Consider the following 17,469-nt stretch of genomic DNA (forward strand, 5'->3'; position numbering starts at 1 on the left):
AAGTCAGGCAGAGAAGGACAGATACCATATGTTTGCACTCATAGATCTAACAGGAGAACAGGAGAAACCTAATGGAGGACCAGGCGGAGGGGAAGAGGGAAAGAGAGTTGGGGAGAGAGAGCGATGTAAAACTTGAGAGACTATTGAATGCTGAAAAGGAACTGAGGGTTGAAGGGGGAGGGGGGAAAAGAGGTGGTGGTGATGGAGGAGGGCACTTGTGGGAAAGAGCACTGGGTGTTGTATGGAAACCAATTTGACAATAAACTACTTAAAAAAATAAAATAAACTCAAGTTAAAAGTTTTGAAAAAAAAGATTTATTTTAGCAATTCATCCTAGACATTCCAAGTGAGAAGAAATTTTTTTGATTATTCATTTCTATTTTTCTTTCTCAAAAAAGCAAAACAAAGCAAAAACCAACAACATAAAAAGCAGATGATAAAACCAAGTTTTGAGGGATTGATGAGTCAAGGCAGAGGATGGAATTCTAGGATTTCAGTAGAATTAGGACAATCTAAACTTCCTTTGTGGAAGAGCATTGGGTATTGGGAGTGCTCGAAATACCAGACGACTGGAGAGAGTAAAGAACAGCTCTTCACTACCTGCCTATGAGCTATTATTGTTCTTTGCATAAATCTTACAATGTGGCCTAGGTTGGCATGACGTTTAAATCAACAGGTGAAAGTTTTTGAAGAGCACAGCAGGTGCTGGCTATCATTCTTAAGTGGGTACTGTTAATGGTTCTTGCAAAGAGAAGGCACAATCCCTCTCCTCAAAGGGGCCTGTTTTGGTTGGAGTGATGACTAACAACATTACCTCACAGAGTTTATTAAGGGCTGAGATCTCTCTCAGCCCAGCCTGCTATGGAAACATAATCAAGACCAATGTTGTTCAAACTTTTTGGTTTTAGGACTTACATGTATATTCTTAAAAAATTACTGAGGTACTTCTAAGAGCTTTTATTTATGTGGGTTAGTTATTTACCATGGTAGGAATGAAACCTAAGACTAACAAAACACTTTAAAAAATAACAAAATTCCTTGTTATTTATGTTATCATAAATAATTCATTATGATATACATTTTTTCCCAACAAAGTTTGATGAGAAGAGTGGCATTGTTTTAAATATTTGCACAGTTCTTCATTGTCTGGCTTTAATTGATGGCTGGATTCTCTTATTTCCTTCTGCATTTAATCAGCTACTACAAGTTTTGGTTGAAGAAATAAAGAAAATCTGGCCTTATACAAATGTGACTGTTAAAGAATTGAAGCTCCTCTAAGAGGTCCAGGGAACCCTTCAGAGGATCCTCTCGCCACAGTTTGAAAACTGCCGTTTGACCAGGAATGACTCTTGTAGGCAACTTGAATCCCGAAGAAGACCAGCTCTTCAGAGAAAAGGCAAGAATGAAAGAGGTTAATGATGGGTCTGTTGTGGATAGCCAGCCTGGATTCTGGCTGTAGTCCACCATTCTTGAAAGCACACCCAATTAATGAAACGTACGGGGAGGGGGCAGTGTGTCCCTCAGTATTACATTAACCAGGAAGCTTTCGTATTCATTACAATCGAGAAAAATCGATTGTGCCTCAACCCTTTTGGCCGCCAGCGAGGTGATAGCTCAAGGCCCACAGGCATGCCGCGCCCTCACAAGAGTGGGAGGGGCACGGAAGCGCAGCGAGTATAACAGCCCCGGCCCGCGGCGGCGCGGCATTGGAGGGCCCACATTGCGCAGGCGCAGCGTGCAGGCCGCGGTCCCCGGAACGGTAAACAGTGGGGTCACGTGACGCGGCCCTGCTCCTGCCCCCGCGCCGCCGCCGCACGCCGATGGCTGCGGGGTCTCGCGCCGCCGCACAGTCCACACGAGGCGAGCGACCCTCGGGCCCTGAGCGGCGGCGGCTGCTACGAGGATAAAGAGGGCGGCGCGGAAGTCAGGCTAGTGTCGTCGGCAGCAGCCGCTCGGCCCTGTGAGGAAAAGAGGCTGTGGCAGCGACGCCGACGTCCTGCGCGTACCCCCTCTCCTCGGCACCCACCGGGCCCCCTCCTCCTCCTCCTCGGCGGCGGCGGCGGCGGCGGCGGCAGCGGCCACCATCTTCCTCTTGCTGCCAGTGGTAGCGCTCGTCTGGCGGAGCTGGGTGAGTTGCGGCGCTGGCCGCGGCCAGCGAGACGGGATTCTCCCCTCCCCCACCCCTTTCCACACGCACAGCGCCTTCGCGGGCCTCTCCGCCCCTCCTGCGGCGGACACTCCGCGCCTTTCTCCCGCGCAGCCGGGCAACCTCTCCGGCCTCTTGCGCAACGTCCTCGGCCTGCCCGGGCCGCGCCTCTGTCGCCCGGGACCGTTTGGACCGCGGGGTGGGAGGGAGCCCCGGCAGCGAGGTCGCCAGGAGGAGGGTCTGGACCGCAGCCTCTCCCCGGCCTTCGGCGGTGAGTGGGCCCTGCCGCCGCCGTCGCGCGGGCGCGCAGGCCCGGAGGCACCGCGGGCACTGCCAGGAAGGCCCGGCCCGCAGGCCCCCGGCCCTGGCCCTTCGTACTTCTTCCCTCCAAGGGAGCTCGGCCTCGAGCTTTGGGCCCTGCCGCGAGGCCGAGCCCTGCCCCAGCTTTTGGAGAGGGGGGAATTGGCGCTCTACCCATCCTCCTCCTACCGCGCGCTTTTGTGCTCGGGACCCAAACTGTCGACTCCGTTTGCTTAGTTTGAAAAGGGAAGCCTAGAATCTGGCTTTCGGAATAATACAAGTAATTTAATGAACCACTTGTCGATACGTGCGTGTTAATGGTGCTAAATACTGATCACCTGACTCGGGGGGGGGCAGTGAGGAGGGAGAAAGGGAGAGAATGTTAGTACCGCGCACAGTCCTGTTTCCCTTCTTTCCCCCAGCAATGTGTTGGCCGGTCTGATGACCTTTTCCCATCTTTGGATTTTTAAGTGCCATTTTCTAGAGACTGTGGTTCAAGGTAGTTTGAATGCTTGATTATTGGTGCTATTCAGGAATTATTTGTAGATTATGATCATGGATAATGATTAATGTAAGTGGTAACAGCGGTTTGTTATCTACCTTCCTATTCTTCATTACATGTAGAAATAATTTAAATTGAGACATTGGTTATTGAGCCTTTCCCAAATGCTACCTTATTTTAAACCAAAATAACAAAAACGATACAGTAAACTAGGGAAACTTAGTACATTGTTCTATTTAGTTACAATTTTGGGGTCGATGTTGTCTTCCTTTTTACAATCTGGTGGTTTGAGATCTTTCAAAACTACGCCGCCTTTACTCATTCATTTCCTACCATATTTTGATTCTTGAATGAAGTGTTTGGGATTGTGAAAGTGTTTGTAGATGTGTTTGTGGTAGAAAAGAGACATGATTCAAAGAACCAAGAAATCTTTGCAGCATTCTTCTGTTTGTGAATTTGTATCCTCATTCCAGAGCTCAAGAGGTGTTGTATAAAGATTATTTGAATACTACCATTCGACCTTTTTATTATTTTTTCTGTCTAATTCTTATGTTTATTTGCCCTATATTACAATAAATTTTTCCTCCATCATCATCATACCTATTACTATTTTAAAATACATACTCCATTTCCTCACCATAGTAACAATTTAAGAGGGGACTTAGGAGCGATTGTTGGTCTGATTGAGCCACACACAGTTTAATTAGCAGCAGAAAGACTTCTCAGTTGCACTGGGCTACTTTTTAAGTATGCAGAATTACAGCCATAGATTTTAAACTTTCTTTGATAGCTGTACTGTTGATTTGTCAAAAGGAAAACAAATGAGTTAGTTGATGGGACTAGTTTTCCCTATTACTGGCTTGCTTATAGGTCCGTTTATTGAAGAGCATGAAAATGTAATTTATTCTGCTTTTGCATCCTTTGGGGGTTGGGGTAGTGAATGTCCTTATCTATCACATTGAGGGAGTTATGCATTCTATGCTGTTGGGGTAGACTTCACATAACTTTAGTTGATCCTTTGGTATACTCATTTGTTGCATGTTCACATAACTCAAATCTAAGAGAAGTGGTCTGTGTAAATGTAGGTGGAAGTTAACGTTAGTTAAATGCAAATTTCAGGATAGAAAAGTGGAAAGGAAGTTGTCTCTGTTAAAGTCGTTTAAAACCATACTATTAAAATTTAAATTGTATTCAGATTGGAATTAGTTAAGAAAGGTTGACAAACTTTGATTTATGTAATACTTACTAATAAAACTCTATTGATAAAAGTTGGAAGGCAGCAAGTGACCATTGGATTATTGCAAAATTATCCTGAGTCTAGATTTTCACGTAATATGTATTTACTTAGGAAAAACTGGTGAATGTAAATTATGCATACTATTTTTTTTAAGTACTGAAACATAATAGTTATCTTGGTAATATGGTGTTGCCTTTTGTACTTTTTTTGTTGTTTTTGACACAGATGTCTCATGAAATCCTTTTCACTTTTTGTCTGGAGATAAGATCTCTTCTACTTTTTAATGAGATTTATGGATCAGTATCTCAGGTTTGTGGATTACCCATAACTACTTCACAGTGTCAGGAAGTATTAGGGTTCTTGGAGTGCAGATTTCTATTTTCTTCTGCATTTCAGGAAATAATTCTGAGTGGCTGTTGGTTTTCTTTTCTTTTTTTTTTTTTTTTTTTTTGGTGGAGCAGTATATATCATGGGCTCTATTCCAGTTTTTCTTGGAGGACCTCTGAGAATTCTGGAGTATCTTTTCAGAAGGATAGACATTTTGTTTTTTTAAGTACAAAAATGACATGACAAATGGTTAGATACTTACAGTATAGTTGCATGTTTGAGAAAGATACTTCCTTTTAATTGCTGCTCTCTGAATACTGGGAGAAGATATTTGAGGGTATTGGTTTGATTCAAAGTATGTGAGACCCAGGTGCTATTTTTACCCTCAAGAAACATAGTCTAGGTTGAGAAACAAGATTCAAAGACTCGAGATGTTAAATCATTATACTAAAGTGAAAAGATGATATTTCAAGAATTACAAAAGGCATTGTTTGAGGAATTGCCAAATGTAGAGTCCAGAAACTTATACTTGTACATTGTGTGTTAATTTAGATCATTAAAAAAGTTTTTTTAATGTTTATTTTTAGAGAGACGGAGAAGTGTGTGCGGTGTAGGGGCCGAGAGGGAGGGAGATAGAATCTGAAGCAGGTTCCAGGCTCTGAGCTGTCAGCACAGAGTCCAGTGCAGGGCTCGAACTTAAGAACTGCTAGATCATGACTGGAGCTGAAGTTGAACACTTAAACAGCAGAGCCACCCAGGTGCCCTTAGCTCATTTTTTAATGGTCGGGGAATTTTTATTTTTATGATCAGTTGTATAGTGAATAGAATGAAGAGAAATTGTTTAATAAAAATTTCAAAGTACTATCCAGAAGTTTTAATCAGTTAGCATAATCTGACTTTATTAGATGAAGTTTTGAGTGGCATAGTAGATTGTACAGAATGGCTAAACTTAATTTTTTTGGTTCATTCATAATTTGTGTGACGTGACCATGTGAAAACATTCTAAAATTGTAGACTGTGAAAATAAATTGCAGAGTTTGTAGTTGATAACTTCCAAAATGGTATTTATACACACTGCGGATAGCCATTGTGTATTTTATGTATGGGGAGTTGCTAAGTATGTATTTTCTAACTTATTTTGGGAGAAGGGTATGTCACTTTCTTTTTAGTATTTTTAATATTTCATTAATTATTAAGAAAATAAAAATTAAGTATGTGTTATGCAAGTAGAGTGCATAAAATAGAGTAGTTTAAATGCGCAGATTCAGGAATCACACTGCCCAGGTTTCATTTTGGGGCAAATTCCATCATGGTCTGGGCCTCAGTTTGCTCGTCCTTAAAGTAGATACAGTAATTGCACCTGCCTTGCAGGATTGTTGGGAGGAACTAATGAGATAATGCATACAGTATACTTAGCATAGGGCCTGGCACATAGTGCATGCTAAAACTACATGTTAGCTGGTACTGTTGGGACCTGTGCCGTAGTTTTAATTATGAGCTACTTCCACTGTTTCTGTGGTCAGTCCAAACTGCTAATACCAGTAGAATATGGTTGTAAACTTTGGAGTTAGGGCAGTTGGCTAGTGTAATTTTGCTTTTGCCAGTTTTAACTTGTACTTGATAGTTCTTTTTCTGGATTCTTAGGTTGGCTTTAGTCTTATAGTATGGCAGACACTTTGGATTCTTCCATATTCTTTTACCTGAATTAGAAAAGTTATGCTTTGCTTTTTCTTACAGATTCTAACCAGTGCAACTGGAGTAGAATTTGAAGTGTGTGTTTAGAGTAATTGATTAGATTGCATTGCTCTATAGAATTGTACTTTCTAGAATTGTGTTGTACCATACTGTTTAACCATTTAGTGATTTTCCTTTATTCTGGAAGGATAACCTGTTACTCATATTTAATATTTTTGTATTATGGTGGTTAAGAACTGACCTTTGTGTCAGAGCAGAATTGAATCCCACCTGTGTCACTTACTTATTCTGTAATATTGGGTATAACTTTGCTAAACTTTAGCCCCATTATTATAACTTGAAATAATAATAGTACCTGCCTAATTGTGTGGTTGTGAAGATAAAGTGACATCATGCATTAAGTTTACACAGTGCCTGGCACATAATAAATATTCAATGCATTTTACTTTATAAATAGATAATATAGGGTATTGGTAAGTGCATTGATTCTTGAAGGAAATTTTTTTGTTCAAATTTCAGCTCCACCATTTACTATAGCAAGTAATTTAATCTCTTTGATCCTAATTCCTTTTTTCTTTTTTTTTCTTTCTGTGTTTATGAATTATATCACATTGTTGTGAGGATTAAAATGATAAATGTAGAGCAGAGTTTGTTAACATTAGCAGTTTTCTGGCTGGATAATTCTTTGTTGTGGGGCTTTCCTAATGCATTGTAGTATATTTATTAGATGCCAGTAGCCTGCTCTCCCTTTGTGATGATCAGAAATGTCTCCATACATGGCCAAATGTCCTTTGGAGGGGCATAATCACCGCTGATTAAGAATTACTGATGTAAGTCATGTAGAACATTGCTTGGTGTGATATTGGAGCACATCGTTTTATGTTTTATGTTACTGTTGGTAGTGGTACTTTTATATTTCTATTATTGGTGTCTATTAGAAATTTGTTTATGATAAGCAAGCCTGATGAATTGACAGCTTAATTTAGACTGTAGGATAAGGGCTATAAGGCACCAAGCTTCCATTCCCGGGGCCTTTGCATTTAGGTGGTTGCCTGGATTGCTTTTCCCCATTTGTGCATGGGTCACTCCCTCTTTTCAGGTTTTGGCTTACATGTTCATTTACCATTGTACATAGAAACACTCTTTCTCTCCCTATCACTGTTACCCTGTTTAATTTTTTGTCATAGCTTTTATAATATCCTGAATATATTTGTAACTCCCCCATGCCACCCCTATATATACACATGTATGTGAATATAGATTGCACAAGACAGTTTCTTCATAGTATAAACTGTTAGGGTCTTTGGTAGCTTTAGTGATTTATTGTTAGGGTTATATCTTTTTATGGTTTTTAGGAGATAACATGATAAAGTTTTACTTTGAAGATGCTTCTGAAAAGTTGAGCTGGTTTTAATGTATTCTTAATTTAAAGGGGATTTTTGTAGAAGTGTAATTTCTTTTTTCTTTTTTGCTCTTGGTGTTTTCTGAATCTTTTTTGCTTTCTATTCTGTGAAACAGAATGCATGCTGATTTTATCAATGTACACTAAATTTGGCTGCAGTATGATTTTTTGAGAATTACATCCCACTTTAAAATACTTTATCTGTATCTTCAAACTCATTCAGAATGTTGGTAGTAATACTTATTTTTTAATTGTATTCTGAGTTTTTCTACATGGTCTGTTAGGACCAGACTCATTCAGAATTAGCACATGCTGTTCGCTTTGCAGGGAATATCCTCTGGACCTTTAGGATCCAGCTCATACATCACCTGCTTAGATATTCTTGGCCTTCTGAGTTTCACCTTCCTCTGTGATAACTGTCTGCATTCCTTCAGTATGACACTTTCATATTTTGTTGTGATGTTTACATGTTGTTTATATGTCTATATTCTGTTTTATATTGTGAGTTCCTTGAATTTTAATGGTTCTTGTTTCACTGATACCTATAATATTTTACAAATAGAAGGTTAATAAACATGTGAATAAATGAGTAATTTTGAATTAAGTAGATTATCCAGTTCTTTGACTTAGCTGGAGATATTTTATGGTCTGTAAACATGAGATGTTACTGTGAACTGAGAAATAATTCCTGGTTTTAGCCTATATATCCGTATTAATTGAATATGTATATATTATTATCCACTTAAGATACAGCCTAGATGGACTTGTTGCTTTATTTTGTTGAAGATTTTAAAGGTATTCTTTGTGTTTCCACATTATTAGGTATTTATTTCCCCTAATTTAATTTTTATTTTTAATACTACTTATTTTAATATTTCTGAGAGAAAGAGAGACAGACCGACAGAGACAGAGCACAAGCTGGGGAGGAGCAGAGAGAGCGAGACACAGAATCTGAAGCAGGCTCCAGACCCTGAGCGATTAACACAGAGCCCGATGCGGGGCTTGAACTCAGGAACCATGAGATCATGACTTGATCTGAAGTCAGATTTGAGCCACCCAGGCACACCTATTATTGTTTTTAAGTATACTTTTCAAAATTCTTCTTCTTCTTCTTTTTTTTTTTTTTTAAAGTTTACTCATTTATTGAATCTCTACACCCGATGTGGGGATCAAAATAACAGCCCCTAGATCTTCTGACTGGGCCAGCCAGGTGCTTTTTTAAAGTTTAGAATAATTTTAGGTTAGTGTTCATGTTTTTAAAAAGACTTGTTTTGGAATAACTTCAGATTTATAGAAGAATTGCAGACATTGTGCAGAATTCCTATATTCCTTCATCCAGTTTCCTGTTACATCTGACATAATGCTAGTGCCTTTTATCAGAACTAGAGATTAATATTGGTACATTGCTTTAACTAACTTCCAGACTTTATTTTGATTTTACTGGTTTTTCTACAACTGACCTTTTTCTGTTTCATGATTGAACCCAGTTTACCATAGTGCATTTTGTAGATTAGTGTGTTCATGTTAAGTGAGTTAATATTTCTTCAGTCGACTTAATGTTTGCTTTCCAATTTAGCATGGAAAATTTTATCATTTTATTTTTGATGCTGAGAACTTTATATCTGAAACTGATTTTTTAAAACGAATTACTTTATACTTCCATTAAATGTTACTTTCAAGGTAGTCTTGTGAGATGGCTCTACTATCATTTTTGGAATTCTTCCTTGGAATTGCCCCCAGAGCCAGTTAGAACTGCTTATGAAAAGTCAGCCTTACTAATTTATAATAGTTTTATAAGAAAACTGGTCTTGTAATATCTCCTGTAGAAATTCTCTTCTTTGGGCCCCTAGGTTTATAACCTATTCTGTGTTGAAAGAGTCCTGGTCTCGTTGGCATAAAGAAGTCTCAGTGGTAACTGGTTAGTAAACATGTGTTGAATGAGTTAAAAGTATAATTAAATACGTATAATTTTGTTATGTCAGTTCTTCTCAACATTTGACCATGGAAGCCTTTCCCCTGATGTGCTTATTTAAATCCAGATAAACCACACTTTATAAGTCATACAAGTTTTGGCAAAAAGCTGTACTGGAAAGTTTGGTTCCCCCATCCTATTTACACTATGCTTTTTATATTTTTAAAAATTTGCCTTTAATGATTGTTGTCTACCTTTGAGATTAAAAATAAGTCACAGCTTTTTAAAAAAAATTTATTAATTTTTGAGAGAGAGAGAGAGCACAAAAGTGGGGAAGAGGCAGAGAGAAAAGGAGACTCAGAATCTGAAGCAGGCTCCAGGCTCTGAGCTGTCGGCACAGAGCCTGACACGGGGCTCGAACTCACGAACTGTGAGAGCATGACCTGAGCCGAAGTCAGATGCTTAACTGACTGAGCCACCCAGGCGCCCCTGTCAACAGCTTCTTAAGGTACTTTTCATAAAGGAGTTTTGGTATGGTTCACTAATAGCAGTGCTATTGGGAAAAAAAAAAAAACCCATGGCTTATTTAGATCACTATTTACTAAATATTGTGAATATCAGTAAATAATATGATTGAATATTTAGAATGGGTTGATCTTCCCTATAGCTTTGTGATTTTGAACTGTGTGATCATAATTTTGAATGTTCTTAATGTCTCCATCTCTTGAAATCACACAGTCAGTAGTAACAGAAGGACGGACTTCAGGTAAAGTTTGCAGAATTTATCATACTCATGTTGCTATGGGAATTAGTGCATTCTCAGTAGATTCAGCATACTTTTTTTAGAAGGAAAGTTTTTTGCTTTTAGAGCTGGAATTAACCTTTTTTTCTTTTTGATTCATCTGAGAAAAAAGATTACTAAGTGGGATGCAACTTGGAAGAGGATGTAGTCTTGACCTGTGGCTTTGGATTCCAGCATATTTAGATAAACTGATTTGTCAGTAGTTTTAGCTACATAATTTTGTAAGCGTTTAGTATATTTTTGCAAATTATTTTTAAATACCAGACATTTATTATAGTAAAATTTTTGGGGAACTTAAAAACATATTGGTGCAAGTATTGGTGATGTATAATAATTGAGCCTTTTTTAGGTACTGAGACCAGGTAGTGATAGATAATTGAAACTTTTCTTGACTTTCCGTCAGCATTATGAGCTGTAATTTTCTTTTAATGTTGCAGTTAGAGAATGCATATAAAGTAGCCAGCATGTCAATCAAATTGTTAACATTTCAGTGTTTTATTAATATATTAAAAAGTTTTAAAATGTTTTATTTATTTTAGAGGGAGAAAGAGAGTGAGTGAGTGGAGGAGGGGCAGAGACAGAGGGCGACACAGAACCCCAAAGCAGGCTTCAGGCGCTGAGCTGTCAGCACAGAGCCCATGCAGGGCTCGAACTCACAAACCACAAGATCATGATCTGAGCCAAAGTTGGATGTTTAACAGACTGAGCCACCCAGGTGCCCCTATTAATATTTCAATATAAGTAAAGTTGCAAAATTTGAGAAGAAGCCCTTCATTTAGAAGGGGATTAACTTGTGAGAATGAGGAAATTTTCATTTTTTTTTTTTTTTTTAAGGATTTTAAGTTGAGTTACAGTAAACTTTCTACTTAAAATGAATAGATTGATGAATTTCAGTGGATGTATAGACATTCATAATTTAGGAAATTTTTATCATCCCCAACGTATCTTCCTGTCCCTTTGCAGTATGTCCTTCTGTTATTCAAGGACCCACATAACCACTGGTTTGTTGGAAAATTATTTTTAAAGAAGAGCCTTTATTGAGTCAAATCCAGTCAGTTTCTAATTTTGTAGCTTAGTGTGAAAGAGGAAGAGGTATGGCTGTGGGCTATGGAGCCTAGGAACCTGGGTCTGGATCTTGGCTGTTTTGTGGTTGTGGGGGGGGACATTTATGTTAAGTGAATTGTCTTGTAAAAGAATTATTTATTAAATGTTCATTTATTTTTGGGCTCAAACTCATGAACTGTGAGATCATGAACCAAAGTCTGATGCTTAACCAACCGAGCCACCCAGGCGCCCCAGTTATTTAAGCCTATTTTTTTGGGGTAGAATCTATTATCATCATTGGGAATGAATGGGCTAAATATATGTAAAATGGTTGGCAGCATATACTGCATACCCAGTAAATTGTCAACTATCTGAACTTCCTCTTCCTTTTTATAGGGGAAAGAATCAAGAACAATTTGAGGAAATTTTGGTAGATTTGGAGCCAATCTAAAAAATCTTGGAATTTTGGAAGCCAAGATGTTTTGGGTTAGTTGATTTTCTAGCTAACTGAATATTATTAGATGTTTTGGTTAATGCCCCTACTCTCCCACCTTCCAAAATACATTGGTTCAGTTTTTTTCTGAAACGAGTATTATTTTCATAATTCAACTTTTGATTAATTGAGGCTCTTTTAGGGCATGAGATGACTTTTCTGAGCAGTTCATAGTAGGAGACTAGCTTGACATCTGTATGTACTTCACTAAAATAAATATAAATCTCTGATATATTGTTTTCTTGTCATTTATCCCATTTTATCCTAAAAGGAGTCCTCCAACTAAAATGCGTCTATGTGCACGTCTCTGCCTGCATATGTGTATTTTTTTGAGTTTTGATTGGTTTAATTTCATTTATTTCATCTACTCCTACAAACACTCTTTTCTCTCTGTTACCTTTCTTTTCTTTAAATGATTTAAATGCTTTGTAAGTAAAACAAGGCTCTTTTACCGTTTTAATAGGTATGGGACAAGTATGATTTGATTTTAGCTCTTTTATGTGGACTTATTGTGAAAGCAGTATCTCATTCTTAATTTATGAACAGATTATGGTTAAAAACATATGGTTTTTTATGGTTTAAGCCATGTCATTCTTTCAACTGTATCAAATTAATGGATTATATATATATATATAGTTTTTTCCCTCAAAATAATTGAGTAAACATTTAATAGGATTTCTGGTAAAATGATATTCTACATGTATGATTAAGAAACATTATTTAGTAAAGATTCATTCTACATGTCCAAATGTTTATTCTAACAACAGTGAGGATTTTTTAAAACAATTCAGAAATACCTAAGTGTGTTCTTAGACTCAAAACTTATTAAAATAATTTGGTTTTAGGTGATTCTCAATTGATAGCTTTATTTCTTATGGTATTTTTTTTGTCTTTCTATAGGGCTGAAAGACACACAGAAGTCTTCATGGATATAGTTGATACATTTAATCATTTAATTCCTACTGAACACTTAGATGATGCCCTATTTCTAGGATCCAACCTGGAGAATGAAGTCTGTGAGGATTTTAGTACAAGTCAAAATGTCTTAGAGGACTCGCTGAAGAACATGCTCAGCGATAAGGATCCTATGCTAGGATCTGCAAGTAACCAGTTCTGTTTGCCTGTTTTGGATAGCAATGATCCCAATTTCCAGATGCCTTGTTCAACAGGTAATTCTTACTTTTTTTTTTTTTTTTTTAGTCTGCAATTTAAAATAAAGAATTTTCAGCAGCATCTTTTTTATTCTTTTTCTTTTTTTTCTTTTTCTTTTTTTGTTTTTTTGGTTTTTTTTGGTGAGGGTAGTGAATTTAGGGTTCTTTACTTTGAATTTAGCACTGCTTTTCTAGACATCAGAATTAGAGTAAATTTCCTTCCAAGAAGTGTGGAATTATCTTTGAGGATATTATGGATATGGATAGGGTGACCATATAATTTATTATCCAAAGGGGGACACTTTTTGAGAATTACAGGGGTGCTGTGTATTATTACATCATGACAAAATGCATAAATTGGGACTCTCTCTAGTGTATAGGGATTGCTTAGCATATTGGAACATTATGTCACTAGGCCTGCTGGAGTCAAGGGGAACTGCTGAATTGACCTTTATTAGTGCTCCTCCCAGACATTCAGATTTAGTATATTGTATGTTTTCATTCAGATACTTTGGCATTTTGTATATGTATTCAAAACCAGAGAAAGAACTCTAGATCTGTGCTGTCCATCATAGTAACTACTAGCCACATATAACAGTTAATCACTTCAGAGGAGTCCACTCTTAATTGAGATGTGCTGTAAAAGTGCACATTAGAGTTATTTGTTTAAGAAGATTCCAGGCCCAGCACAGAGCCCAATGTAGGACTTGAACTCATGACCCTGAGATTAAGGCCTGAGGCTGAGATCAAGAGTTAATGCTTAACTGACTGAGCCACTTAAGTCCCCCCTGCATGTTATGTTTTAAAGACTTAAAATATATTTTATTTTCTTTTTTCATATTATCAGAGGTTTTTTCTTTAATTTTTTTTTTTTTTTTTGAGAGGAGGAGGGACAGAGAGAGGAGGAGACAGGGAATCTCTGAGCTGACAGCGCAGAGCCCTACACAGGGCTCAGTCCCATGAACTGTGAGATCATGACCTGAGCCAAAAATTGAGTCAGATGCTTAATTGACTGAGCCACCCAGATGCCCCATTGGAGTTTTTTAAATGTTGATTACATTTATGATGTTTTGTAGGTGTTGAGTGAAATACATGGTTATAATTAATTTCATCTGTATTTACCTTTTCTTAAAAAGCGGCTACTTGAAAATTTAAAATTAACATATGTGGCTTGCATTATGTTTCTATTGGATAGCACTGCTCTAGGTTCTATAGCTGAAGTAACTGAAAGATTGAGGATAGCAACTTTCTGTAAGGCTAAACTAATTCTTAATAAGGAATTATCACAGATCTATTAATATGTGGAAAAATGTGTAGGTTTTCTTTCATGAGGCAAATATTACAGCAGACTTTGGGGCAATTAGCTAGCTATTCTGTAAGCTAGACTTAACTAAAGGAAAATCAGCTTCACGTGGAGAAGTTCGTCTTCCCCTTGCTGTTCCATAGAGTAGTACACAGGTTTATGTGGTGTTGCTCTGTCTTTCAATGAGCCTAGACTTCTGCATTACCCATTTTTCAGAATAATTTTTGTTTCCTTTTAATATTTTGTAGCTAATATTTTAATATAGTAATATTTAAATTTATATTAGGCTGGCCTGCTATTCGTCTATAAATTTGTCAGATTACTCTGCTTGAAGACCTCAACATTTTGGCTACTAGGACTCTTCATTTTAACAACTTTTAATACTGAGGTCTTTTGAATTGCTTGCTAATGGTATATCTCTGAATTACATACTTGGTGTTCTGTTATTGCATAGGTTTACATTGTTTTTGTTGTATTCTAAATGTTTTAAAGCTTTTAAAATTTTGTTTTATGTATGCATTGTTCAAGTTTTTTTTACTTTGGTTCCTGTGTCAGTACAGTGTACCTAATTATCTTTATTGTCAAGTGCTTTTGACAGTTCTTGGTTGTATACAGAATTTCACAGTTTAGGCCAAATTCAGGAAAAATATTTATTGAATACTTATGCGCTTATTACTGGAGATGTGATTATTCTTCAGGATGTTAATTGGTTCTGAAATTGGCAAATGTATCATCTTATTCTTTATTTATAAAATTTCAGCCCTTTCATAATACCAGTAGTCCTACTTCCTGTCCCCCTTTTTAAAAAATATTGATTATTGATCTGAAAAGTTTCTATTGTGAAAAGTCTCCTCAGTTTGGTGAACATTTCTTTTGTTACTAGAAGACTTAGAACGTCTTACTAAAAGTACTTGTTTGTGATTCTGTTACCTTTAAGTTTTTTAAGAACTTAAGTAAAATTATTTTTTGAACTTAATTTAAATTTGTTTGCTATAATTACTTATCTTGGCTCTGAAGTAGAACTGTTTTTATTAATATATATGTAGTATATATGTTTTCAAGACAGTAAAGGAATTTGTGGAGGAAATTTTAAGTAATAGACTTCTTCTGTCTAGGATCATTTAGATTTCTTTGTGCTGTCAGGTAGGGCATTTATCTTGATTGCTTCAAAGTTCTTTTGCCCTTTGGGATATTTGGTTGAGTAAAAGGCCTATGTATATTCTAGTGATAGCAAAATGGACATCATTTAAATTTTTAAAAAATTTGTTTTGATGTAATTTTAGACTTAAGAGACAGTTGGGAAGAAGAAATTTTATTATAAATCATTCAGTGAAAACCTTATGTGACAATTTTTATAAGTTTCATCTATTCACATACTACTTCAGCTTTTTGTTATAAAATAAAAAGGGGATAGTTTTTATCCAGATGTTTTGTACATGGGTCTATATGTTTTTTACTAATTGTCTTGCTGGACTTTTAGCAGGGAAATTACCCTATCAATATTCTTCATGCCAGCGACAGCTATAGATTATAGTTATTTTGTAACTTTGGTTTGGACAGTGCTAAAACTAGCAAACAAATAACTGCTATGTCTTGTTTTCTACTATACTTAACCAAATTGATTTGCTGTAGTTGTAGTTGTTGACATAGTTGATTGGCTTGCAGAAATTTCATCTGTGTCCAGAAATCATAGAATAGCTTTAAAAATTAACAAAAGTTGGAAAGACATGTTGAAGATTACTTTTAGGGGTCTGTTTGAGGTTAAAAAAAATTAGGATGCTAATCGTTTCATGTTGGGAGATTACCGGTAAATTTCTTCATGTACATTATTGCAGTATTTGCATATGGCTTTTAGATTTGCCCAGCAAACTTTTTTTTAAGCCCCAGTTAAGGAAAATCATTAAGTATTGGGGAAATATTTGATCTTGATGATCAAAACAATTACTGGTATTCTTTAAAAAAAATCCTGTTATCTTTAAAATTAAAATATTTGCCCAAGTAATGGGTTGTTGATACCGAATATATTGTTTATATACACCACTTGAAGAATGTATGCAAAATCATTGAGATGGTTTTTGAAAAACTGGCAACATACAGTGTCAAGGAGAAATATTTTCTCTTTTTACAAACATGTTCCCCTTTTACTTGGATGGCTGTGACTCATAAATGTGAAGCAAATCTTGTATTTAACCATTTCTTTATATGGCATATTGAAAAGAAATGTTCAGTGGTTGTAATTTGATTTTTCTTAAGACCAGGAAGACAGATATATTGTAGATACATGGGTATTCAGAGTACCTTTTATTCAAATAGCACTCATAGCTCTTGCACCCTTCAGTGAAACCGAGGTGTTCTTTGCAGGCTACATCATGGCTTACAAAATGATCCTTCACTAAATTAAAAAGTTCCTCCTGTAGCATGGTTTTTGGACATTAAACACCTCAAAGTCATTAAAATCTTACCGGTATCTTGCATATTTGCTAACAGTTGATTCATATTGTGTATTTAAGTATTTTTTTTTTCAAATGTAAAGGAAAATACTAGCATGCATATGTGTTACTTTCCTATCATGAATGACATTATAATATAGGACATCAAGCAGTTTTGTTTAATAAGAATTTTAGTTTGTGCCGCTTTCCTCACAGCAAGGTATTGTAATACATGTTAAGACTGGTTTCATAAGTCTCTTAGCAAGGTGTGATTTGGTCCCTTTATTGGCACACAGGTTTTAACTTTGGTCATCGTTCATGTAGTTTCAGGGCATCTTCACCATTAGAGGCAGAATTCATCTATGTAAAATCCGAAAAATTGTTTTGTACTTATCCTGAAAAAATAATTGTGGCTTGGTGTATCACTGAGATTTATTAAAAGGTGTTTACAATTTTTTTTTGTTTTTTAAGGTTATTTTGATTTATTTTGAGAGGGAGAAAGCACGAATAGGGGAAGGGCAGAGAGAGAGAGAGAGAGAGAGAGAGAGAGAGAGAGAGAGAGAGAGATTAGAGAATCTAAGCAGGCTCCATGCTGCCTGCACAGAGCCCAGTGGGGGCTAGAACCCAAGAATCTGCGAGATCATGACCTGAGCTGAAACTGGATGCTTAACCAACTAAGCCACCCAGGCGTCCCTTTAAAAATTTTAATTTTTTAAATTTATTTTT

At 36.8% G+C, this 17,469-nt stretch overlaps 1 protein-coding gene across 4 annotated transcripts in view; it reads left to right on the forward strand.

Annotated features, from left to right (window-relative positions):
* The first annotated feature begins 1,770 nt into the window (after window positions 1-1,770).
* PHF3 (PHD finger protein 3) overlaps window positions 1,771-17,469 on the forward strand; it is an 81,983-nt gene continuing 66,284 nt past the window's right edge. Inside the window, exons 1-3 of one of the 4 annotated variants that reach the window (XM_029944059.1) lie at window positions 1,771-2,128; window positions 11,764-11,853; window positions 12,761-13,029. In XM_029944059.1, coding sequence (XP_029799919.1) covers window positions 12,786-13,029 — 244 coding nt within the window. In that variant the 5' untranslated portion in view covers window positions 1,771-2,128; window positions 11,764-11,853; window positions 12,761-12,785. Of the gene's footprint in view, window positions 2,129-2,394; window positions 2,418-11,763; window positions 11,854-12,760; window positions 13,030-17,469 lie in introns of those variants that run through there. The other 3 variants (XM_029944058.1, XM_029944060.1, XM_029944064.1) reach the window with 3 other exon arrangements.

The sequence above is a fragment of the Suricata suricatta genome, chromosome 7 (assembly GCF_006229205.1).
Source record: "Suricata suricatta isolate VVHF042 chromosome 7, meerkat_22Aug2017_6uvM2_HiC, whole genome shotgun sequence".
NCBI lineage: Eukaryota > Metazoa > Chordata > Mammalia > Carnivora > Herpestidae > Suricata > Suricata suricatta.